The sequence below is a fragment of the Asterias amurensis genome, chromosome 9, assembly GCF_032118995.1.
Source record: "Asterias amurensis chromosome 9, ASM3211899v1".
Classification (NCBI taxonomy): domain Eukaryota; kingdom Metazoa; phylum Echinodermata; class Asteroidea; order Forcipulatida; family Asteriidae; genus Asterias; species Asterias amurensis.
This window is the reverse complement of record NC_092656.1, coordinates 987,862-1,013,776: the sequence shown is the minus strand read 5'-3', so window position 1 is coordinate 1,013,776 and position 25,915 is coordinate 987,862. Positions and strand designations below refer to the sequence as shown.

The window sequence follows — 25,915 nt, the reverse complement described above, 5'->3', positions numbered from 1 at the left end:
AATAAATACATATACAATTTAGTACCTTAAAGGAACACGTTGCCTTGGATCGGACGAGTTGGTCTCTGAAAAGTGTTTTTAACCGTTTGTTATAAAATGAATATGGTTAGAAAGATGTTTTAAAAGTAGAATACAATGATCAACACATGTATTACTCGAAATTGCACGGTTTTCCTTTTACGTTGCGAACTAACACGGCCGGCTATTTATGGGGGTCATATGACTCCCATAAATGGCCGACCGTGTTAGTCAACGAGGTAAAATGAAAACCACGCAACTTCGAGTTATACTTGTGTGGATCATTGTATTCTACTTTTAAAACATCTTTCTAACCATATGCATTTTATAACAAACAGTTAAAAACACTTTTCATAGACCAACACGACCGATCCTGGGCAACGTGTTTCTTTAATTTGACATGCTTTTATTATTTGACCAGTGGTAAATACATCCATCACAAATCTGTCCAAGTTGGAGACTTTTTTACACTAGATAACAGCAGACAACTTGATAAGTAATTATTGATTACAAAGTTCTGAGCATGTGCAAAGTTCTGAGCAAGTGACTTCATTTGCAAGAGGTCTGTTAAATAATAGGGACACAGAGGAGCAATGAGGTACAAAAAAAACCACAACATTATTCTTCTTTGTAAATTTTTAGGACAGTAAGGTTTTCTTCGATGTGGCAGTCATGAAACACTTTTGGAAATATTTAGAGAAGTTAAAAAACATAGGGTAACAGATTTTAGGAGCTTAGAACATCCAAGGCAATCTTATTTCCACAAAAAGTTTTTGCGTTGTAAATCCTACACGAGTTAATACAAGTATCCTAACTTGTAAAATACAAAGTACTTTTTTTCTTTTTTCAAAGATAGTTAATCATTGAAGGCTACAACTTTAAAGTGTAAGGTTTGACAGTATGCCAGCTTATTTAAGACTTTTCCCCATTGATTTCAGCTGCAGTCATGTACATAAACAATGTACTTGTTATTTGCAAGTTTGTGAGCTTTGACTCACTCCGTGAAGAACTCACTGAGGAGTCGCCAGTTGTTGTGCCAAGTACTGACAAACATGATACTTGCAAACTACTGATTGAGTGACATCAAATTATATGCCTACTTATTGCCCAATAGTTTGTGAACTGTGACTTATTTGGTTATTTGCTCAAATGCAATGTTAACTAAGTGGGTTATAAATATATATACATTTGCCAAACACTCAGTGAGTACCAATACTCAATAAGTCGTAACTTATAAATTATTTGTCCACTACTCAGGGAGCTGCCATATGCTCAAAGAGCCATAATATAACAGCTGTTTTCCCCAACTGTTAAATAGTTTTAGTTAAGCATTACAGTAACTTGATAAATTGAGTTACTACTCAGTGAGCTGTTACATACAAATTATTTGCTAAATATTCAAACTGAATGTGCAGCAGAAATCCTGAAAAGTAAAAATGAGCTTCCGTAAAGAAAACGTCGTCCACCAAACTCAACCCTACCTGGTCGTTAGTTTGTAACTCCACGACAATGCTCGAAAACCGTTTGGCCGAGACCAACCACTGCCCGTTTTTGACAACTTTTAACTGTCCCTTGTCAAAGTCTGTAGAGAAATGGAATACGTACGTTCCCGGGATCGGGGCGGTGAATTTATCGATTCCCAAATCAAAATAGCGGCCGATATTGGTGATGGTTTCATCAAAGGGTATCATTCCGTTCCTACCTCGCATGAGATCACTACTTGATATAAAACAATGAGCCATAAAGGCACACTGCATGAGCTCAGGGGCAGGTAATCCAGGCTCCCCTTTGAAGCCTTTATCCCCAGTATTCCCCTTTGGGCCCTGGATACCAACCCCCTGTGGCCCAACGGGTCCCTGTAACCCAAGTAACCCTCTATCTCCTCGCCTACCCTTACTCCCAGTGATCCCTCTCTGACCAGGCTCACCTCGTTTTCCTTTCTGACCCATATCCCCTTGTACGCCTTGTTTCCCCTTTGGACCAGTAGGCCCTGGATCACCCTGATCTCCTTTATCACCTTTGTACCCTATCTCGCCCTGGTGCCCGATATTCCCCTTCTGCCCAGTTTCTCCCGGTACTCCTCTTGGACCTAGTTTCCCGAAGAAACCTTTAGCTCCTTTATCGCCTACTAGCCCATGAGTCCCCTTTTCACCGGTTAATCCTTGATCCCCTTTTAGCCCATATGGCCCAGGTTCACCTTTCGGCCCCCTCTTTCCTGATTCCCCATCCTTTCCATGTTCTCCTGGGGTCCCAGGGATCCCTGGTACTCCGGCCGGTCCCGAACAACAAGCGTCACAGAAACTCTGCTCTTTTACGAGAGACGTTGAAACTGCATCGTGCAGTGTCACCTGTAACAAGATGCCCAGCACTGCGATAAGGTCCATGCAAAACCGCATTTTGATCTCTCAAAGGCGCGATGCCCCTTGTTGCTTAGCCTGTGATTGGTTGCTAGGTAGCCTGTGATTGGTTGCTAGGTAGCCTGTGATTGGTTGCTATGTGACATCAGACGGTGCCAAACCATTCAAACTGTGTTTGATCCTGCATCAGAATAATGGAAACAGACAATGAGTTGATTTGGGTTGAAGTTTAAGAATTCATGAAGTCAACAGGCAGATGAACGTTTTGTTTTGGATTCAAACATAGTTCAGAATATTCTTGGAATATTCTTGACTTAAGTGTTCGGGAGAACTAAAACCAAATCTGGTGGGATTTTTTAATCTCCTCACTCTTGGTACAGTTTAGGTTTTCATCAAACTTGATATCTTATCAAGGGAAGTGTTTCTCAACGTGTTTTAAAGAGAAAGACTTTCTCTTACCCCAAACTTGGTAAATTGTCTGTTTCCATTGGTCAGGATCACCCACTGTTTGAAAGTAGAACTGACAAAAGCTGATGTTAAGAAACAAAATGATAAGATAGCAAGTCCAACGAGAGACAAAACCTTATGTAAACCTGTTAAGTTCAATAGTTATGATATAAGAAATTAGCACTTTTTACAAAGTGCGTTGTCACACCTGGAGGGTGTCACAAATTACATATTTGTACTTCTAGTTCGCAGAGCTGTGATTTAAATTTTCAAGACTCATAAATGGTCAAGTGGTTTAGTGCCTCTGACTTAAATACCGATTTTCCTGACAAGAAATACATGCAGCGAATTAAAAATGCCTGCTTAACGTATTTGCTTTTGCCAGACAAATATTGTGTCAAAACTCAAAACAGAGTGTTCCAAAAGTCTTCCAGAGACAGGGATGTGACTCCCCCATCCAATAATCTTTCCCAGTTGGCACTGACTCAGTCTGCCAGTGAACAAGAGCAACCAGTCTCAAATTCTACCATTTGGCCATCCTTTGTTTTACTTTAAGTACACTAATTTGCAGACAAGATGATTATATCTTCCCCCAAAGAAGTAAATTCCAGTTTCTACTCACATAAGCTTCTACTCATTCTTCAGTAACGAAATCAGCCATTTTATGTTTTAGGATGTTTCCTGATTTCAGGATTTATTTCAGAACTCCTAAAAGATTTCAACTTTTCTTGAACTGATAAGTGGGGCAATTACCACAAAGGGATGAAGAAATAGTCCACATTGTGTCCCAAACCTGTAGAGTTGCATTTCTGTTAATGCAGAGTCTGCAAACCTTAGTGAGTCTATTGTAACATCTGGGAGGTTCCAGGTCTAGCATAAGGGGAACACAAGGCCAGCAAGTAACTTTTCAGGAATTTTCACATTCTTCAAATATCACCTCTGAAAAAATGCCCTTTCTATGCCCCAGAGACCTGTTAATGGAACACCAGCTCAGGGCCGAACTTAAAAGAGCTGCTTAAGCACAAACTGCAGCTAAGCACTAAAATAATGCTGACCAGAAAAGCTTTCTAGCCAAGCTCAGGCCTTGAATTTAATTCTTGAAGGGGCACAGCATATTTGTTTTGTATTTTAATTTTCTTTATAGAAGTTCCCCTTAAATAAAGAAGATAAAAATTTGTATTGGAACTTTGCAAAGGGCACCAAAGCAAAACACATGGCACCACGGCAATTGCTGTCAGTGATGTGGGTTATTTCCAGGCCTGCAAGCTACCATATCACTTGTTCAATTTTTAACTGGTATATCCTGCTCATTACTGCTAGTGCTAAAGCAGAAAATGGTTCATTTTACCAGCTCTATTGTATTGTATACCGTCTCTGTTGCAGTCTGTGTATGTTGCAGTGCAACAGAGAAGTCCAACATTTGTCCAACATGGGCTAGAAGTCCAACATGGGCTAGTTAGTAGATTAACACCAAGTTCTATAAGTATCATCCAAAGTACTTTGGCATATAGGTCACTTAGTTTGAAGTGTGGCTCCAAGGTAAGCTTTCGTACATTCCAGGTAGCATGTACGTCACTCATCACAATTTGAAATGTTAAAGGGCATTGTACATTTCATAGTTTATGAAGAGTAAATCAATTCACATCCTATCCTAGTTTTCACTCCATGATATAAAGGATTTATAATGCACCAATTGATCTAGTTACCTATTTGTAGGCAATTTCACTCCATGAATTAAAGGATTTATAACGCACCAATTGATCTAGTTACCTATTCGGAGGTGGTATTATCCCATCATTTAGCAGATTTATCATGAATCAATCGATATACATGTAGTTACCTATTCAAGGTAAGTTTATTCCAAGGCCCCAAAGTTGATGACAGATTCACTGTTTGCAACTACACAGTATAAAGCCCATTTGTATAGCACCTTGGTGATGCAGCACATTCTACTGCCAATCAAGCCTGAAATTTTGTATATATGCATTACATGGGACCTGTATAGCTTTACTGTCTTAGCCAAAGGAAGAAGCAATATTAAATGGTTGAGTGTCCTGAATAGTCATAATTGTGTGACCTCCCTACCCACAATGTATCTTCCAGAACAACATCTCCATCTGAAAAATTGCTAAAGTCTGATAAATAGCATTTTTAAAACACATCTGCTGTTGAATATTTGATTGCTGAACTCCAAAATAGTTGGATTACATCTTGTTTAAAATATAATTAGGGTTTGTATAATTAAAAGAATATATTTAATTTAAACATTTTTGTACAGAGAATTTTAAGTTCATGCCTGAATTTTGATGTAATTAAATCAAAACGGCATTGAATTTGAGCTTATATCTGGCTCAAAAATTTATCTTTGGTTGGATTGTACAGACCTATTTGTTTTTTTATGTCCGATGATTATTTCATGCTTCAAACTTCGCTCTAAAAGAATATCAAATAAAATGACATTTCAAACAAACTTAGTGTGAGATTAGAGACTTGTAATTTTCCCTCCAACTTTGTTTAAACTTCTCTCTCTATTGGGAAAATGAGTGCATCACAAAACTTCATTTGACATTAGAGCACCTCTTTAAAAAAATGCATGATCCAGGGCCAAATGCAACCCTCCTTAATGCTACAAATGTTATCACGTTCATATTGCCATTGCACGTAGACCCTTGTTGGGACACTATGAACTGCCCTAATCACACATGAGTGTACTGCAGGGATATATAAGTACTACCCTGTGTGTCTGTCATGACACTTTGTGACTCTATTTATTGTTCTTCTTGGCTGCTGTTTTGGTTTGCCTTCTGTTTTAGGTCGGAGTTTTTTTTTCTTTCTTGTGGATGTCCGACCCTGTACTTGGAAAGACTGTGAACAATCAGGCATTTTTCATGCACTTATTAGCAACGTTAATAAGAATTGGTTTTGAGCATCTTGTGATTGTGGAACACATCTTGTTTCTTTACTGTGTCTTATCCAGCAAGCAGCCAATCAAGTTTATAATTGTTGCTGCATGGACTCGACTACAGTCTAGTTACTGAATAACAATTTCTTGAGTTGTGCAATTCATAATCATAGACATTTAACCCTTACTCTATGATTTAACCAATGTTTGTATATGAGAGAGATTTGCTGTTGCCAGCGTGGCGCTTCCCCTTGTGGGAGTTTGCCAAGTTCCCTTGACAGGAAGATCATCTAAACAACCCATTCTAAGATGGCAAGGACTAATAAGAATGGACCTAACTACTGTGCTCACTGACTTGAAAGCCCATTTATCTAATTCTAGAACGGGGAAATGAATCCTAAACAAATACTTATAAAACAATAAAAGGCAAAGTTTGGAAATAAATATTTATGATTGAATACCACTGCACATAATGGTAAGAAAATCAGAATAGAGCATATTAAGTCTGCCTGACCTTAACAACATAAAGGAAAGCAAATGTTTTGAAATAAATAAATACACAAACACAATAGAATTTACCCCCAAAAATCAACTTCAAAAGACGCAGACTAGTTGTGCATTGGCATGAATTGTCACAAAAAATAAAAAGAAATCTGTAGGGAACTCGCCCTAAAATGGTGTATTTAAGGATGTGAGCATAAAACAGGTGCAAGTTTTGTATGTAGGGCATAGTGGCACCTTATGCCCTCGTCAATTTACACCTTGTTGTACTTGGAATCAATCCCAAACACATAGTGCCCTTAAAATTAGCTGGCCTATTTCTCTATCAACAGGAATGTTTTGTGGTTAAGGAAGCGCCCACTTTCAGTCAACCATGTTCCACTCGTTTTTACGTTCAGAAACGAACGGTAAAAGTTTTGGTTGATATTATTAGATTTGTTTCTAAGCAGACAGGAAAAAATAAATTTCCCTTGAGTGTTATCGAGATCCCTAGCATTGATCGAGTTTACGTAGAGTAAGATGTTTTCACCGCCCTCAATTAAAAAATCCCTATATTTGAGAGAGTGTAACTGTGAGAGTGTTAGATACATTTGAGCTGTCAGCTCAAGATTAAACGCACCTAAGTTGTCTCCACACCATCTGAAACCACAACTTGTCTAACTGAGTTACATAAGTATTCATGGGGGTTTACTTTAGTAAACTGACATTGGCAAAGTGCTATCCTTAACACTACTACAGGCCACAGTGTCATTTCTGTGGACATCAAATAGCTGCCAAAGTTGGTCTCATCTCTCATGAGCCAGCTTGTGCCAGAATTCTCACTGTTTCGTGAGCTATTTATTTAACTTCATTTTGTTAGTACCTGCATCAGTTGTTTTCTTTTATTTGCACTACATAGTCGTTATCGCTTAGCGATAGCAGCCTATAATATATACTTGAGTAATAATTCTTTAGGTTGCATTCTGCGTTTTTGAAGAAATGAGTATTGGGAAATATTTGCCAACTCATTTTGGTGTCAACAATTTTTGGTTTCTAAGTTATGTACAAGACGTGACCCATCTTTGTAGCCACTATTGGGAATAAGATATCACTGTGACATAACCCCTGGGTTAACATATACTGAGTGGTCTTTTCCCCAGGAGTTTAAACAAATAACCAAATACTTCTTAAAGTTGCATGACCCAATTTACACTAATAATACAAAATAGCTGTGTTAGTTTAAAGGATAAAACAAGGAAAGCAGTAGCAACACTATAAAGAGTAACTACTTTAACAAAGAAATACATTTATAATCTTTCGTAGCAATAACTACAATGCATCAATTCATCAATTTTTGTTATAAGACTAGCTTCTTAAAAATTAAACCCTAATTTATTTTGTGTCAAAAAACAACACAAAAAACCTCGCTTTCAACACAAAGGTGTATTGCAACTCCAAGCTTTTCCCACATTTGTAAAAGCAGGAAACCGAAGTATTAGTTACCATTTTAAAAAGTATAAAAACCATCTTACCTTTGTAGAAAAATCCTTGTCTGTCTTGAGATTATTTTAATGGCTGTGCATAAATATTCCTTGAGTTTGTGACTCCACTTACAATAAATATCTGAATATTATTCACCAATAGTCCGAGGCTTCACATGTTTCTCTCTCTGCTGCACTAAGAAATCTGCAAGATTTGGGGAAGAATATCAAGAAAGTCAAATTCTACTTGTGGTTTACTTTTTTCCAAAGGAGAGCAATAGCTTGGAAAAGCTTGCAGCTCGAAGAATTTGAAGATACAAAGTGAGGAATTCACAAACAGTTAACTTGTCTGTCTGAGACTCTTGTATTTTAGTACGTCCACATAGGAAACTCTCTCAGTTGTGAAGTAAAAAAAAAAAAAAGATCAGATCTGATTAGGTTTCAATCAAGCAGGACGCGCAACAAGGAGCCCGTAAGATTGAGCCAAGAAGTTTAGTCTCACCTTCAGCAAACTCTAAAAAGTTTCTCTGCTACCAATATGTCGAAGATTGTACACAACTTGATGGATACTTTTCAAAGAAACCAAACAGGAGATGCTGTCACATGCAGCACCAAGTCACAACTGTTGGAAACACTTCCTCAGAGACCCACAAAAAGTTCAGTGTTCCAATCGGCTGGTTGAAGTGCACTGTCTATTATCTGGATGCGACAACACTTTTTTAGAGCTTTGATCCGGGTCGGCATACCATCACATGAATCAAGAGTGGCTCACTCAGAGGTCCGTCAGTCAGACAGTTACGTGTTACCAAATACCAATGTCATCTAAGTCAGTGACTTACTACCATACCCTCTCCCATAGAGCAAGGCCTCTCTAAAACACTCCCAGTATATATCCATGCAGTATGTTGATCACCAGAGAGAGAGCTGTGATCAGTCAAGCGGGCGGGGGAGTGTGGTGATCACACTATGTTTTTGCCTCAGCCCTCTAGCCTTGCTTGATCGTCAACATATTGTGTCCCCCCCTTCTCACCATAGACAGTGATGTCACTTATTATTGTGTAAGTGGCAGACTTTAAATGCCTCAAGTCCATGGGCTGTACAACATCCTTGACATACCTTATGGTGCTAAAGTTTCCTTCATCACAATGGATACATTGCTATTGTATCCAAGCCTACATTTACATGTTGATTTAATGATTCAATAGTGACTTGTTTGTCAGACCTGTTAGTATCGAAGGAAAACTTGAATAGGAAGTGTGATGTGCAGCATTCCAAACATCGCTGACTGATTTTACATTTTTGCCACGTCAAACTTCAGTGTTACTATTAAGCATCTATAAAAAGTATATTTATATTGACACCTGAGTAGGTCCTTGTCTTTTGATTGGAGGATTGTTGGTCATGTGGCTTTCATTATTCACACCGTTTCATGCCTATGTCATTAAGCAGGCATTTTGGTACTATTCACATTTTTTCCCCATCTGTTTAGACTATTGCCAGATCACATTATTGTAAAAAAAAAAGTATAAAGTTTTGTCCTACAAGTGACAAAGATCTACTCTGATGCTACATAAAATAGATAATTACTGTTTTGCATTTGTGTTATTGAGAAAAAACTTTTTGCGACTTTAAGACCATGACTTGGATACAATCAGATCTGCATTGGCGGATAGATTCTATTTCAGCCCCTGTAAGTGAATTAAGGCAAGATTCCATTAAGTACTCCTAAGGCAAAACTTCCCCTTTGTAGTCGCACCGAGGTAAAAAAAAAGTTTATCACGGTCACCGATTGTTGATTTCCGAGGCGTTAAATGATTGTGAGGTTGACACTGTTCTCTGTGAGCCACGTAAACTGTTCATCGTAGTTTTTGTGATAAAAAAAGGGAATTGTGATTTCGGGGCTGGAGGTTGAAAATGTTAACTGTTTGGTTATCATTTAGACATAAAATATTATCCTAACTTGAAGAGCTAGGCTATACCAGGAGTATCAGGAGTATGTATCTTTTTGTTGGGGGGGGGGGGGGGAGTGGTTCCCAGGAGGGCTCTTGATGGTGGCAATTTGAGGCACACCTATTTTTGACTTGAGTTCTAGCACCATGGTCAACTGCCATCTTGTTTGCACAATTTGAGCTGCACTTGTATCAAGACAATCTTTGTTCTAAGTTGCCCCAACTGTGTAATCATGAACACATGTAGTCACAAAAGAAATTGTGTCACTGCTAGAGGGAGGGCGCTATTATTCTGCAACCGCGTAACCTCACAACCACTATGTGATAGCTGTTACAGGAATTACACTGCCCACTGGCAGCGAGCGTTTTGTTGTAGTTTTCATTGAGCGGTTTGTGGGCCAATAGTGGTTTAGGTAGTGGTTAGGTTGTTTGTGACTATCGTGTTTAAGGATGCACAACTGGAGCATCTTGGAACCAAGATGCGTATCAAGTAGACCCCTGTGTCTAGTGAGAGGGTGAAGTTATATTTTCGAGTGGTATAAACAAGCTTACAGTCCTGCTGGAAAGGATACAAAATATGTTTGCACATGTTTGTTAGAAGGGAGTCTAGTCTTGAACTGTTTTCCCTGGCCCAATGCCAATTAAAACAACCACTGACTAGGCAAAAAATCCAAGGCCCGTATAGTCCATCTGTACAATCCTATGACCATATCTTGTTGGGCCCCCCTCAACATTGCCCCCCGTGCCCCCTTTCAATGTTGGCTCTCATTGCTCAGTCTTTGGCGCTCCCATCAACAATAATGTTTATTGTCACGGGGGAAGTGGACAGGGAATATTAATTGTAACAATGTGAATGGGTAACCCAAACATTTTAGCCAGGACTGTAGTTTATAAAACTTGCTTCATAAAGCACAAAGCTTTATTTCTGCAGTAACATCTTCTTAAACTCTATTGCACATACATAGGTGCATAGAGTAAGCCTCTACATGTATGATACGTTTGACTTCTCAGGAATTTTTCCTGATTTCAGAATTTTCTCAATTATTCTTGAGAACCTTTTCAAAACAAGAATGAAGCAGTCACCACAATATCTTGTCCAAACCTGTGGTGATGTATTTCAGGGTATGTACTTTTAAAATCTGTAAATCTACTCAAAAGTAACACTTCGGAGGTTCAGGGTCTTGAGGACGAGGGAACTGTGAGGCACTTTAGTAATTTGTCCAGGGTTTCGTTCGTTTTGTGAAATCTTCCCCATGGTATTTTCAGTTTGCAGTTCCCTATAAACAGGTCAGTGTGTGTCAACTTTTTTTTCAGATTTGTTTGCGATATTAGTTGATATTTAACAAGCAGTTCCTGTGTTTCAAATGATCGGGCCATGATTTATTAATTGAACACCTGCAATTGGCAAACTTTTGAAACGACACGGAAGGAGGTCCAAATGCTTAAGGGATTTTCTATTTGCGAGGCCTCACATGCGCAAATGTTCATGACAGATGACATTCATGTTTGCGAGGCACATTATTCTGGCAAAGTGAATTGTCAGATGTGAATGTTTGAGATCCCGGACATAAATTGATGTCATCCAAAGAGAGTGACTAGCGACAGGTGTTTGTTTTATAACAGAACATTCCTGCGGTTTTCAAATTTCACATCCTAGTATTGTCAGTCAAGCGTTCCTGGTCATAAATTATAGTTTTTGTTTTTAATGTGATTTTTTTCTTCTTCTTTGTGCTGTTTTCTTATTGGAGTTTGATTATCTTGAGGGAATGACCAATGTTTACAGACGAAGATTAGATAGACAAAAACCAAAGTTGATGTAGGATTAGAAAACAATTAAATATTTAGTTTGGCAATAGTTTGGTTGGATATTTCAATGGAAAGTTTGTGAATGGTTGGTAAAAAACTTAGAGCAACTCTTAAAAAAAGGAATGGTCAACTCTGTGGAAAAAAGGAAAAATTATCAATTCTTCCAAAAATCCAGACTACAAAAGCTGATTGAAGATTATAAAACATAGATTTTTTAATTTGGTTAGAAATAAGTAAGATATTTCAAGGGAAGTTTTGAAATGGTTATATACAAGAAGTCTGGATAACTCTGCAGTAATTTTATGGAAAACATTTATTAAACCAGGGGTCGATTTCATAAAGTACTCAAAAATGCCGCAAAAAGCTTAGATGGTTTATTCTTGATGTTTACGATTCTGAAAATTGTTAAATCCTCATAGTGCTAATTACTGCTAATTAGTGTCTTTCCTTTCAAGCTGCTTTCCACCCAAACATAATATACCTAGAGGAGGAAACTGAGATCCAAGATGTATCGTCCTGCATAAACTGTTACTGTTGCTAAAGAGAACTTTGTTTGCCCCTAGGTTTGTTATCTTGGGGAGATTGGGAACTAACTTTGAAAAGTTTAGGATGTGCCTTCATTCTGAATAAATTACCATACTCTGTAAAGCTATGTTTTCCTATAGCTTTGCTATATTGAAAGATTTTCTTGAAGAATAAAGTGTTTTTTCCACCCAAAACATCTCTGATGCAGTGGGCGGTGAATTACAGTGTCAGGCAGGGGTTAATGCACCAAGTAGCCATGAGAAATTACTCTTAAATAACCTCAAATTGCTTTCAAATTGGACAGAGTTTTTTTGAAATTGCCTCAAATTGGTCGGACGTCCACGTAGCGGTCTCAGACTTATCACCCATGGAGATATGGAATATGGACATCGTGAATCTATTAAGTCAATAATATTGATTTACGTTTTCATTACAACTGGTGGAACTTTATCTGCCTTTTCTCGCTGATAAAACCTGGGATTGTGGACCCGGTGTTTGTCTGAAATATTTGCCGATGCGTTGCAAATCTCATGGAAAGTCATCAGGATAATTTGGAGTTAAATTGAAAACCTAAATCTATCTAAGAAAATTATTTTTAAACAAAATGCCTGAGTAATTGATAACATCGTGTACTCTGTGGGATCTCAATATTCTCCATAAAAAGTAATATTCCTACGTAATTTAATTTGTTTATAATACACAGTGAACCCATTTTCCAGCCCAATTTTCAATTAGGATTCTTTTAAAGGAAGAGGGTTGTTTGGGGGTCAGTAAGAACCAATAATTTCTCTCATGTGGTCTCTTAAAAGGATTGGAATCAATTGATAATCAACAACAACAAGAATTGATTGGTTTTTAATCTAATACTTGTTGCTTATTTAGCGCACCTAGATCAAGGCTTTAAAACATTACTATACTTCATCACCAGGCATATTTAGCCTATTCCTCTAACCTGTTCAACTCCCTGGGGAGCATACAACCCCAAACTGCTTAAATTAGAGGTAAATCTAGCACAATACTGACACACACTCAGCCCTCCCAGTTTTCCATTATACACCCGGGTTAAGAGAAGCAATTATAGTGAAGCGCCTTGCTCAGAAGGATACAAGTGTCATGACCTAGAATGGAACCCACACTCCTGATGATACAATCTCATCTTAACTTGTTGATGCATCTGACCGCTCAACAATGACACCCCTGAAAGCTTATTCAGTATAAAGTTCAGACCAGTAACCAATCCCCGGAAAAGTTTGACATGGCATCTCAATGTCAATAAATACATGTAGCAATTGACTGTATTTTCACAAAAGCATGACCACAGCATTTTGTGAAATTTTCACAGATTCTGGGATGCCAATTTAACATCTTTTATTAAGTATCTTTATCTAAAGAGTAACAAAATTGAAGTGAGAACTTTAAAATGAATAAATTTTATAAGAATTTCCCTGGCTAGACTTCTTCAAAAGACAACTTTACAAGAGTATGTGTAACACCTTCCTTTCTTGTCTAGAAACCTAAAAATAGCACAAGGTTACTAAGTTTCTTAATTGAAATCACATCATATACAAGTGACACATCTTGTGGTTTATACGTTTAAAGCAGTAAGTCATTATTCTAGGAGGAGTAATCTGTTTCCAATCCTCCTGTCTTCAACAAAAACACCACTCTTATATTGCGCACTTCTACTGGCTATGTTGTGCTTAGCTACTTTTGTGCTGAAGCAGCTTTATAAAAATTGGTCCTGATGGTTGAGTCCAAGTCTTCCATTGTGACTCGAGTCCGAGTAGCAACCAAGACGGGGAGGAGGCGGGATCAGAGTCTGAATCGTGAAGAACTGACTCTTTGAACTTTGAGAGTATTTCAATTGGAAATATTTCTGTGTAGGATGAGTACTAGTATCAACTTTGTAATCAGTGAGCTTTTAGATGGAAACATATAAATTTATTACCAATGGTGTATTTTATCTTGAATGATTTCCTTAGACTTACCTTCTTACAAGTCAGTTCCTTTTCTTGATTCCGTAAGAGGCTGAGATGAAATGTCAGGACATTACACGTCTACTCCATGGGGGAAACTTCAATTAGTCTTAGAACATGTAGCTGTAAATCATTGCATGACAAACGAGTCAGCATTTCATTATTTGCAACATAATCATCTCATATTATTTTCATTTTGTGAAGATCAGGTTGCCTGAGGTCTTTTTCATCACCATGGCTTTGGCTTTAGCTTAGGCTCTGGCTATGGCTCTTGCTCAGGCTTTGACTTAGGATCCGGCTGGGGCTTATGATCTGGCTTGGGCTCTTGCATAGGCATGAACCTCCTGAGTATATCACAGGCTATACAAGTTTTTGTATGATATTCCGATGATTATAATTAAAGCTAAGGACAATTTCTGATGCTTACTAATGAACCCTTTAGAAGTTGTTGGGATAGTTGTCAGGTTAGATAAATATCATAATGGATTACTAGTTTGTCCTGTGCAATACTTAGCGTCAAGGTCATGGCTTCTGTGATGACTCGATGACAGATAAACAGGAACAAGTCTTTAGCCCTTCTTGATATTTATTTACTGATCTAGTTTGGCATAATGCCATGGAGGAAGCCATTTAGTATTTCAATGTTATTGGGAGGTGACCAAAACATTTTATGAAAATGTGAGTGAGGGTTTCAGTAATCATGACGTTTTATTTGGGTTTTCTATGGTGGCCCTGAAGGGACATCGCATAACGCAAACGTGTGCGCACACGTATGCAATGTCGTGAAACAAATCGCGAATATATGCGCACACGTATGCAATGTCGTGAATTAATTCGCGAATATGTGCGCACACGTATGCAATGTCGTGAAACAATTCGCGAATATGTGCGCACACGTATGCAATGTCGTGAAACAAATCGCGAATATGTGCGCACACGTATGCAATCTCGTGAACCAAATCGTGAATATGTGCTCACACGTATGCAATTTCGTGAACCAAATCGTGAATATGTGCGCACACGAGTGCGATTTGTTTTGCAATGTCGTGAATTTTATTGCATACCATGTTGCATACCATTAGGATGATGTCATAGTTGTGGATAATTTGTTACCGATCTAGGGAGTACTGTGGCGCTACAGCAGGCTCCCTCTGTAAAGCATGTGTATACCCAGGAACTTGGCACCAGGCCAAGGACGACCACACGCCTCGCTTGCCTCACAACAAAGACTACTGCTGCAATGACTACCGCTTATCTCACTGTTGGAAAGAAACCCCCCAGATCATTAGACATTTTATTCAAAGGTATGCAACATGGAATGCAATAAAATTCACGACATCGCAAATAATATTCGCAGACGTGTGCGCACATATTCGCGAATTGTTTCACGACATTGCATACGTGTGCGCACATATTCGCGAATTGTTTCACGACATTGCATACGTGTGCGCACATATTTGCGAATTGTTTCACGACATTGCATACGTGTGCGCACATATTCGCGAATTGTTTCACGACATTGCATTCGTGTGCGCACATATTGGCGAATTGTTTCACGACATTGCATACGTATGCGCACACGTTTGCGATATGCGATGTCCCTTCAGGGCCACCATAGTTTTCAGATTTTTCTGAATATTTCATAAAATTTTGAAGGATGTACTCGGTATTCTGTGAATATATTATGGTTTTCAAAGTAAACTTTTTTTTGAATGAAAATGTTAATGATGCTACGGGCAATTTAGGCAATTTATTCAGGTCTTTAGATTCAAAGATTTTTTTATGGTTTTTCTTATTAATTTTTTTTATTCTGACCTTTTTGGCCTTTTCATATTTTAGTTAACTGTTCAAAATGGATACTGGATAAAATGTGTGATCCATTTAATTATATACACAGACATTTTGATTCAAATTCCTCTCTATACAATTTTTCTTTCCTCAACCCTAAATTATTTAAACATTTACTCACTCAGTTTCCCTTGTGGCTTATTATAATTATAATTAGACTTATAAATAGATTTGCCCTCTTGCAGATGCAAAAATATAATTTAAAATTCAGGTTCAAGTGAAAATGAGTGAGATTAATTTTAACATTCCGATTGTTTTTAAAAGTATAAAAAGCCCAAGTGTAAAATGTTTTCATTTGAATTACATATCAGTGGATGAAGACAACAACCTCTCCAAGGGCCTCTCTCCTGTCACCTTGAGCCTGTTGGGGTCAAAGGTTAATTGGATACATCCCAAGGGAAGCTTTTATGAACCTGTTGAGGGTTGTCTTGTTGTGAAAACACAAACTGCTACTGCCAATCTTTTTGACATTGCGATGTGGTGAATGTGAGTGGTTGTAGCAACGGATGTTTGAACGGAACAAGTTCTCTGTTTTGATATACTTATTTCAACTCTTCTCAACTTCTCAAGAGTGTACAGTGTTTCAAGTTACATGTACTCCACTTGTACACAGGAATCCCTTCTCAAGAATATTTCATTCATTCTTTCACATTTATTTCAATACTGTCATTATCGGTGACAGGCCTCAAATTAATCCACAGCACCCACAGCCATTGCCGTGATGCCCTGTGCTTTGCCTTTGGCTGTGGTGCTTTAATGCAAAATTCCAAGATACAAATTCAAAAATAAATTCCTCATAGATGTTTCCCTTTACCAGAGGAAGATTGCTGTGCCCCTCAAAGGGCAAAGTTTTAGGCCGGAGTGAATATTACACCAACCTGTGGCGTATCGGCAAAAATTAGCAGGACCCTTTTTCACTCATTCACATTGTGGTGTTGGTTGAAACTTTTTTTTTGCTGAACACTATTTTTTTTCCTCACCTAATTTGACAAAGTCGGCTAAAGGTTACTGTTACAATTACCAAACCACAAATACTGCTGCCAATCTTTTTGACATTTCAGTTTTGAAGGCAATTGATATGTGCCATTTAGCCAACAAGAACAAATATAGCGATGAACGTATGTTGTACATGTGGTACTGTGGCAGCAAGAGAATGTATACTCTTGAGAGTTGTGGTTGAAAAACAGAGTTTTGTTTTGATCAGTTCGTTTCCTAAGGTGTCTCATGAACTCCCCTTGTCCATACCTGGGTGTAGGTGGCAACCGTGCCCCTGGTGACAGTTGATTTAGGTCGTGGCCCAAATCAGTGTCACCCTCATCTCAAAGTGCATTTTGAGCTTACATGTATTTAAACAAAATACGTTACAAAACATAAGTTGTTGTAAATCACTAAAATGTGACCATCATATTTCAGTATTAAATAGTAAAAGGTTGGAATTACTCTTAAACAAAAAAATTGACTTCCATAAATGGCCGACTGTGTTAGTCAACGAGGTAAAAGGAAAACCGCGCAATTTCAAGTGATACTTGTGTGGATCATTATATTTTACTTTTAAATTATCTTTCTAATCATATGCATTTTATAACAAATGGTTACAAAGGCTTTTCAAAGACCAACCAACCGATCCAAGGCAATGTGTTCCTTTATTTGCATCTCTTTTGTCGCATTAAAACATAATTACATAGGCCTGCATTTTGTGATGGTGCAATACACAGTATTATCATTTCAAGCCCCCAAACCCCTCCGTGAAAGGGAAGGATAATTGCTTACATCCCTCAGGGAATTGGCATCAAAGGGTTTAGTACAATAAGTTGGATGTAAATCATCAAAAAACACCAGGCTTGAATTGAACATGCCCTTGAAAGTATGACATGATCATGGTCAAGATATACATGAACTTGAACTTGGAAGTTATGTACATTGTACATCATTAAAGTGAGGATCGTGATAACAAATATTTAATGGCAAACCAGAGAAGTGGTAACTCTAACAATTGACAGAAGTTGGATATAATCACAAGAAAGGACAACATTTAGGCCTAGGGTAAAGCAAAAGGTTGTGTTGCCAAATCTACTTACAGGCACTATAACAAACAAACAGACTAACAACACTGACTAACATATAAACATGCACATGTAGGAACTAAGATAAAACACCATCTAGAAATAAGTCATAAATTTTATTTCATTACTAAGAACTTATGTTCAACACGTACATTTCAATTCCAAATAAGCAGATTAAAAGTTCATGCTAAAAGTGGTCTTTTTTAAAGGAGGACCATGGTCATGGTCCTCAACCAGGCTTGTGGATTTTCATAGAGTTATTAGTTCCAGCATAGAGTAAGGACTCTATGGTTCCAGGTACTTCACATGGGTACTTCACATGGGTACGCGTTGGCCATGGTTCACAAAGTGCACTGTCAATTGTCAGTATGATTTTGTGATGTGATGGCCAGCTTACCTGCCGTGTGTTCACTAACTGGGCTAGACGTAAGGGATGTAACTTCCAAAAGAGTACATTCCATCTGGTGCTTTCATAACAACAACCCCCCTTTAACTCACCATCCCATTTAAAAAGTATGTCATAGAATACAAACATGGGATCATTATTTTTAGTGAAAACACAAAACAGGAGACAATAATACAAAATATATGATGCCACTTGCCAAGATTTGTCGGCCACTTTGAAATGGCAGTAAGAGTGATGACAACTGTAACACTAGCCATGATATTAATGTGATGTGATGTCTTAAACATGCTATGTGTAAGGGAATCCTTTTGCTGTGTGCTATGTGAAAGCTCTTCCTCATTTGATGAGAGAAAACAAAAAAGTTTTTTAGTTTTGTCGGAAAGTCACTTTGAGTTTGGCCTGGAGTAATATAAAATTCTCTATATTCTAGGTTTACAAATGCTCATAACTATGCAATATACATTTAACAAGGCAGGCAAATGCATTTGCACTACTATTTATCTATACCAAGTCCCTTCATAATGTGGACCTTTTCTGTTGTCTGGTCCACACTTAGTATCGTTAAAATATGAGAATGTTCAATGTACAGCAATATTGAATACCTTGTGACATCAACACTAAAATGACTTCCATCACCCTACGCATTTATCTTGTGCATACAGAGACTTTTAATATTCCCAAGACATCAATATACAGCCTGCCACTCAATGGGTCAGGCTTCTGTGGCATGACTGAAATGTAGACCACGGCTAAACAGCCACCAAGGAACTGAGGCTAACTATGCAGAACATGCTACAAATTTAGGGGAAATAAAACAAATCAAAAGTCGCTGTAAATCTCCCAGATGTGACCCATGTCTGTTTGGAAGAAATTGTGATCATTATAGTGCTCAGTAAACATTGCAGACTCATAAATGTAGGTCTTGGGGTTTTCTGTTGTGTGACCGAGATGTCTTGAAGACATGTTTGATTTTACTTTACACATTTTCCATTCAACACTCAACTCAAATTGCTAGTTTGTACTGTAAGATTAAAGGGAAGGTACATGTTTGGCAATTACTCAAAACAAATATTAACTTAAAAACTGACTTGGTAATGAGCATTGGAGAGCTGTTGATAGTTTAACACATTGTGGGAAACGACTCCCTCTGAAGTAACATAGTTTTTGAGAAAGGGGTAATTTCTCACTAAAATAATAAAAGACTTGTAGCTAGAATTTTATTCTTATCTGAAAGCACACAAATTCGTCCAACAAGGGTGTTTTTTTCTTTTATCATTTTCTTGCAACTTTCGATGACCAGTTATTTTATGGTTATGATGGGATACACCAAGTGAGAAGACTAGTCTTTGACAATTATCAAATGTGTACCCTCCCTTTAACTGTAATTTAAAAAAAATTCTCAAAATTAAACAAACCTCTTCATCTGTAAAATCATTTACTTTTTTTACCAGATTTGTACACGAGTTAGAGCTAAGGTAACCTCTCCATTCTAACTCCACTGCATGACTCTTGACACCAACCCACCATAATGTCACACTGTTTGACTCATCTGCTTAGTCATGCCCAGGTAATTGTAGGGGAAGCCCATACAAACACATGTAAAGGTTGAGCTCTATCCAACATTCAACATGTTCAGCAATGTCATTCCTGGCTCAGTGCCATTATTGCTATTCATGAATTGAAGCCGCCAGACGAAGGATGTTGGTGTCGGGTCTAGAAGTACATGAAGGTCATCTGTTCACTTTCATCAGATCGCAGGTGAACATTCACAAATGTTGATAAATTAATCTGTTATTCAGTTTGGAACTCAGCCAAAAAGTTGAGGTGAAATTGTTACACACCGGCAACATAACCCAATTAAAGAGCTGCTGGTTTCACAGGTTTGAGTGGGAGGGGCCTGTTTGGTTGCAACTCAATAATCTTAACCAACGAAAGAATGTGTTACTTACTGAATGTTTTTTTTTTGGGCAAACAAATACTTTGGTGACCACTCTTGATCTATCAGCCTGATTTACGCGGAGCTCCAAAACATGCAAAAGCAATTTATGAAACTCATGCAAACTGCATGAGCAGACAAGCTTTTCTTTTTTATAGGGTATTAGTTTTGAAACATGATGTACAATGTACATAAATTAAAGGTCTTGACATTTTCTAAGTCTTCTTTTGTGGCACTATTTGTGAACTCTTTTGTGAATTTTTTGAAGCAATGGTAGGCTTGTATTTCTTCTTTCCCTAACAAAGTGAGTCAATGTCACTTTAGGAAACATACAGCAGAAATCCACTGAAGTTAACTCCCAGTTCTTGTGGTGTGCCTTCAGTGGTCATCTCTAGCCATACTTGATCATCCACATCAAGCTGAACTACAGTAGTAGCTGATGTTTCTGTCATCATAAGCTCAGTAGAGGACCCTTTCTTCATCAACTTCACGATTCCGGAGCCATATTCCAGGTTAAACTGGAACACATACGTGCCTGCAGTGGCACTAGAGAAGGACCCACTTTGGAACTGGCCACCAACATTTGAGACAATGTGACTAAATGGTATCTGTCGACCGTTTAGATTAATTCTATTGTGATAATATCTTGCTGTGAACGCAGTTTGCCGATAGGGTGCGATTGCTACCGATTTACCAGGCTCCCCAGGGATACCTGGTGGTCCTATAACACCAATCCCAGGAGGCCCAGTGACTCCACCCTCACCCTTTGACCCGGTCCCACCTGAGTCACCCTTGTCCCCCTTCTCACCCATTGCCCCAGCTAGCCCAGGTAAACCTTGCTGGCCCAGTGCTCCTTTAACTCCCTCTAACCCCCATACACCACGCTGACCCTTCTCCCCTGGTTGCCCAACCCTTCCTTCCTCACCCATTTCCCCTTGTTCTCCTTTGTCACCCTTTGAGCCCTTTGGACCTGGAGTTATTGGTCCTGGTTGACCCTCAGGGCCTTGTGTTCCACTCAGACCCATTTCTCCCCTTTGACCTGTTTCACCAATACTTCCCTTTTCCCCTTTTGGTCCCATTGCGCCAACCATACCCTGCTCCCCTGTTGGACCAACTGGTCCCCTTGTCCCATTCAAGCCTGCTTCACCTTTATCTCCCATCTTTCCTTGTTCCCCTTTTCTGCCAAGATTTCCTATAAATCCTCTTAGTCCCATTGGACCAACCATCCCAATATCCCCTTTATGTCCCAAATCACCCTTTAATCCCTGAAGTCCTTGATCTCCTTTAATTCCTTCATCCCCTTTGATCCCCTGTGGTCCTGTCGCACCTGTTATCCCAGTGTCTCCCCTGTCACCCTTCGCTCCATTGATCCCATCCATACCTGGCTGGCCAGGAAGCCCAACAGGCCCACCAGCTGGCCCAATATCACCTTTGCTACCTTGCATGCCAGACTCCCCTTGGATTCCAGGCTCACCCTTAACCCCAGGTGCTCCTGATGGTCCAGTATTCCCTTTGCCTCCTGTATCTCCTTGGTCACCATTACTTCCCTTCTGTCCAACTTCTCCCTTAACCCCTTGCACACCAGGGGGCCCTACTGGACCATGAGGACCCTCTGGTCCAAAATTACCTCGTACTCCTTTGGGACCTACTTCACCAGGAGGGCCCTGTTTACCCCTTGGACCCTTGTTGCCAGAGTCTCCCTTTGCGCCATGTTCACCCCACACACCTTCTTGCCCTTTCTCACCCTTTGGCCCAACTATCCCCATCACACCTGGTTCACCCCCTGCACCAGGTACACCCACTGGTCCCATATCACCTTTTTCCCCCTTTCCTCCACTGTCCCCTGTATTACCCTGCAACCCTTCCCCAGTTGAGCCCTTTTCCCCTGGTGGACCTCCAGGCCCCTGAGTACCATTTACACCGGATATCCCTCTAGGTCCTATTGGCCCTGTTTCACCTTTTGACCCCTTCTCCCCAGTTATCCCAACATCACCAGGGAGTCCAGTTGTGCCATTATCTCCTTTTACACCCTTCTCCCCCCTAATACCAGGTGCTCCTGGTCCACCTATTAATCCCAGTTCTCCTTTACTCCCATTATACCCTAAAACACCCATCTCCCCTTGCTCTCCCTTTTCCCCTTTTAAACCTTGATCCCCATCACTACCATTGAAACCAGGTTTCCCATCAAGCCCATCTGATCCAGGAAGGCCATCAACACCCTTACCCCCAGACACTCCTGGTGAACCTTGTATTCCCTTGTCCCCTTTAACACCCATCTCACCTTTAGTTCCATTGAACCCCATGTCTCCAGTCCTCCCAACATCTCCCTTGTCTCCTCTTAAACCCGTTTCTCCTCTAACACCAGGTGGTCCTTGCGGACCTACTTCACCTGCCTTACCCATTATTCCCTGTTTTCCTTTTGCACCTTTAACACCGACAGGTCCTGGCGTCCCAGAAACCCCATCTCTTCCATCTGTGCCATTTTCTCCTTTTGAGCCCTGTACTCCTTTAATTCCCCGAGACCCTTTTTGCCCAGTGTACCTTAGATCTTCCAGGTTCCGTGGTTGTTGTGCACTCATTCCTAATGAACTGACAAAGCTAATAGGTCCTCTCTCTCCCTTCTTGCCTTTCATTCCTGGTCGTCCAGGCTCACCCATCAAACCAGGTACTCCTGTAACATTCGGAGGAGCAGGTAGTCCATCCATTCCAGGGCTACCTTGGTCACCCTTTACACCTGTATCGCCTTTATTTCCAAGATCTCCTTTATCTCCCTTGTTTCCGGTCAGTCCATAAGGTCCTTTCTCACCCTTCAGACCAGGTACACCTTGTGGTCCTTCCACACCAGGAGACCCTTTCTCTCCAACATCTCCTTTGTTTCCAGAAGGCCCACTACTTCCATGAGGTCCTGGTGGACCTTGAGGTCCTCTTGGCCCCTGCATTAGAATGGGTTCACCTTTCTCACCTTTGATCCCTGGTTGACCCTCGGATCCATCTTGCCCTTTGACCCCGGGATGTCCCATAATTCCTGGCTCTCCTCGTAGTCCATCACGACCATGAAATCCATCTCTTCCTGCATTTCCTGGCATTCCAGGCATACCTGATGAACCTGGCTGTCCCTGGCAGCAGGGATTGCATTGTTGATAAACATGTTGAGAGCTTGAACCTTTGAATAGTGTACTAATAGTAGGTGTTGGGCTTGCTTCCAATGACGCCGGTTCCACATTGCTTAGAGAAGGTCTTGCAAGATGGATGATGATGAGTATGGATAGCCAAAATGGTTTCCTCTTGACCAGATTGAACATTGTTAGACCTGAAATCCACTGCTTCTTCATGTAACGATAGGATCTTGGATTCACTGCATCTGTGCAGGCATATAATAAAGCGAAAAAATAAAATAGATAAATGCAAATGATACTTTTCTTAAATAAATCCTAACCACCAATACAACAGAATGCATGTATATTTGGTTTGCGGTAACACCATGTGTGTATCTACTTGCCAGAACAGAATGCATGTCATTCAACATGTCGCATGAGCAACATAATATAGGTTAACAGTATGCAGGCAACAAAATGCTATTCAATGTCATAATGATGCTAATTGTCTGAGACTGGTTTTCTACTAATGTTTGCTCCATTAATGTATACAAGGGATGAGACCTTTCAGACTTTGATCTGAATTCAGACTTTATAAGTCAGCCTAGTCTATAAAATCACCCATTGTTTTTTCTCCATGTCAAGAATCCTGCTCTTTGATCTACTTCTCTATTTGCTACTGCAGATAATGTTCTTAAAAGCTCTGTGAAATAATTAACTCAAGTGGTTTTAAAGCCAGTGGACAGTTTCGGAACAGAAACAAAATTAAAAGTTCACAGATAACAAATAACTTACAGGGTTTACAGAAGGTATTGGTGAAAGACTTCTCTTGTAATATTATTCCATGAAATGCTTTACTTTTTGAGAAAACAATAAAGCAGTATCAATTCTCGATATCGAGAATTACGGATTTATTTTAAACACATGTCATGACACGGCGAAATGTGCGGAAACAAGGGTGGGTTTTCCCGTTATTTTCTCTCGACTCTGATGACCAATTGAGCCTAAATTTTTACAGGTTTGTTATTTTATATATAAGTTGTGATATACGATGTGTGGGCCATGGACAATACTGTTTACCTAAAGTGTCCAATGGCTTTAAAAGGATGGCATTGCGACTACAATAGACAAGCAACAATTTTAATTTCAGAATGTTTTATTTCAAAACAAAGGTAAAGTCCATTTTTTTTGACAGTAAAGAGTTTACCTAATAAATTTCTTAAAGCTTGAAGCTGTTTCTCATTGATACTAACTTTACATCAACATCTTTAACATGATATGTTTCCTTACCTCTGATCTGACGTAAATCCTTGAATTACTTTTGTATTGTTGAACTATCAGAGAATACAACAGAGTTACTCTGAAGTTTCCGTAGAAAAATCAAGTGATGATCGTTGCCTTTTTGGGATATTTAGTGAAATATTCATCATGACATGTTTTCCTTACCTTTGATCTGATGTATATCCTTGAGTTTTGTTGTCGTTGATCTGTCAATTCAACAGAGTTACTCCGAAGTTTGTCAAAAAAATCAAGCGATGACTGTATCAGCCTTTTTTATTAGTCAGTTTATCCGCAGGTCAAACTTGATCTTGTACCCTGTTGCCCCCACACCCTCTTAGATAGTATACAAGATGTCAAATATATGAACCTAAACCGTTGCCCCCCCCCCCCCCTCTCCGAAGAAAATGTGGAGAAAGAAAAACGAGGACATGAGCCCTTTAAAGTAAACTTTAAACAATAATTTGATACTTTATTTAAGTTTGTGATTCAAGGATTCCTGTAACTTGTTTGTACTTTGTTGTGTTAAGGCGTTCCATTTGCGAAATTTGCGTATTAATTTTACTATAAGTTTTGGGGCCTGGTTGACCTTTCCAGCTAAACACACCCCCAAACCCTGGAGCAACTTCCTGCTGATTGGACTATATCTGGGTTGCACTGACTCTCTCTCCCTCTCTGTAGGCCTCTCTGTGGAAGGAAATCTTTAAGTGATAGTTTCCGTTAGGTGGAATATGTGGAATTTTTTCAGTCTGTTTTGTTAGATTGAATTGAGAGAAACGTCTATGAAAGTAACTGCCTTGTGTTTTAAATATTTCAAACTTGGAAAATGTGAGAGGACTGGGATTTGTCAGAGCCCAATTTCATAGAGTTGCTGCAGCAAAGAATTCTGCTTAACACCTTTCTGCTCAGCAAAAGTAAGCAGGATACCCAGTCATTCTTTGAAATCGACCCAGAATCCATTAAGTTTACTGGTCATTCATAAAATTCCTGAAATCTTTCTCAGCTCCCCGGGAGTATACAGCCTAGGGCTGCTGTGGCCCTCCGAAGGCTTTTTCATAGTAGTAGTATCAAGCTCTAACCTGGCAGCTTTTATTTTATACCCCTGGGTGAAGAGAAACAATTAAATTAAAGCATCTCACACTAGGACACCAGTGTTACGTATGGGACTCGAACCCACACCCCAATGAGTTAACCACCAAAACTTGAGTCCGGTGCTCTAGCTAGACCACTCAGCCATGACACGCCATAAGACTGTGATTATTTAATAAATGGGGGCTGTCTCAGAACCTCCTGAGCTACCTGGGCCTTATTCCATAAAGCTGTTAAAGGAACACGTTGCCTTGGATCG

At 39.3% G+C, this 25,915-nt stretch overlaps 2 protein-coding genes across 4 annotated transcripts in view; one reads left to right on the top strand and one right to left on the bottom strand.

Annotated features, from left to right (window-relative positions):
* LOC139941429 (uncharacterized) overlaps nt 1-8,502 on the bottom strand; it is a 33,318-nt gene extending 24,816 nt beyond the window's left edge. Inside the window, exons 1-3 of one of the 2 annotated variants that reach the window (XM_071937916.1) lie at nt 8,188-8,502; nt 7,737-7,890; nt 343-2,556 (exon numbers count right to left, since the gene is read on the bottom strand). In XM_071937916.1, the coding sequence (XP_071794017.1) occupies nt 1,380-2,414 (1,035 nt within the window). In that variant the 5' untranslated portion in view covers nt 2,415-2,556; nt 7,737-7,890; nt 8,188-8,502 and the 3' untranslated portion in view covers nt 343-1,379. Of the gene's footprint in view, nt 1-342; nt 2,557-7,736; nt 7,891-8,187 lie in introns of those variants that run through there. The other variant, XM_071937917.1, reaches the window with a different exon arrangement.
* LOC139941425 (centlein-like) overlaps nt 1-25,915 on the top strand; it is an 81,769-nt gene that overhangs the window by 47,467 nt on the left and 8,387 nt on the right. The gene's annotated exons all lie outside the window — the stretch shown is intronic.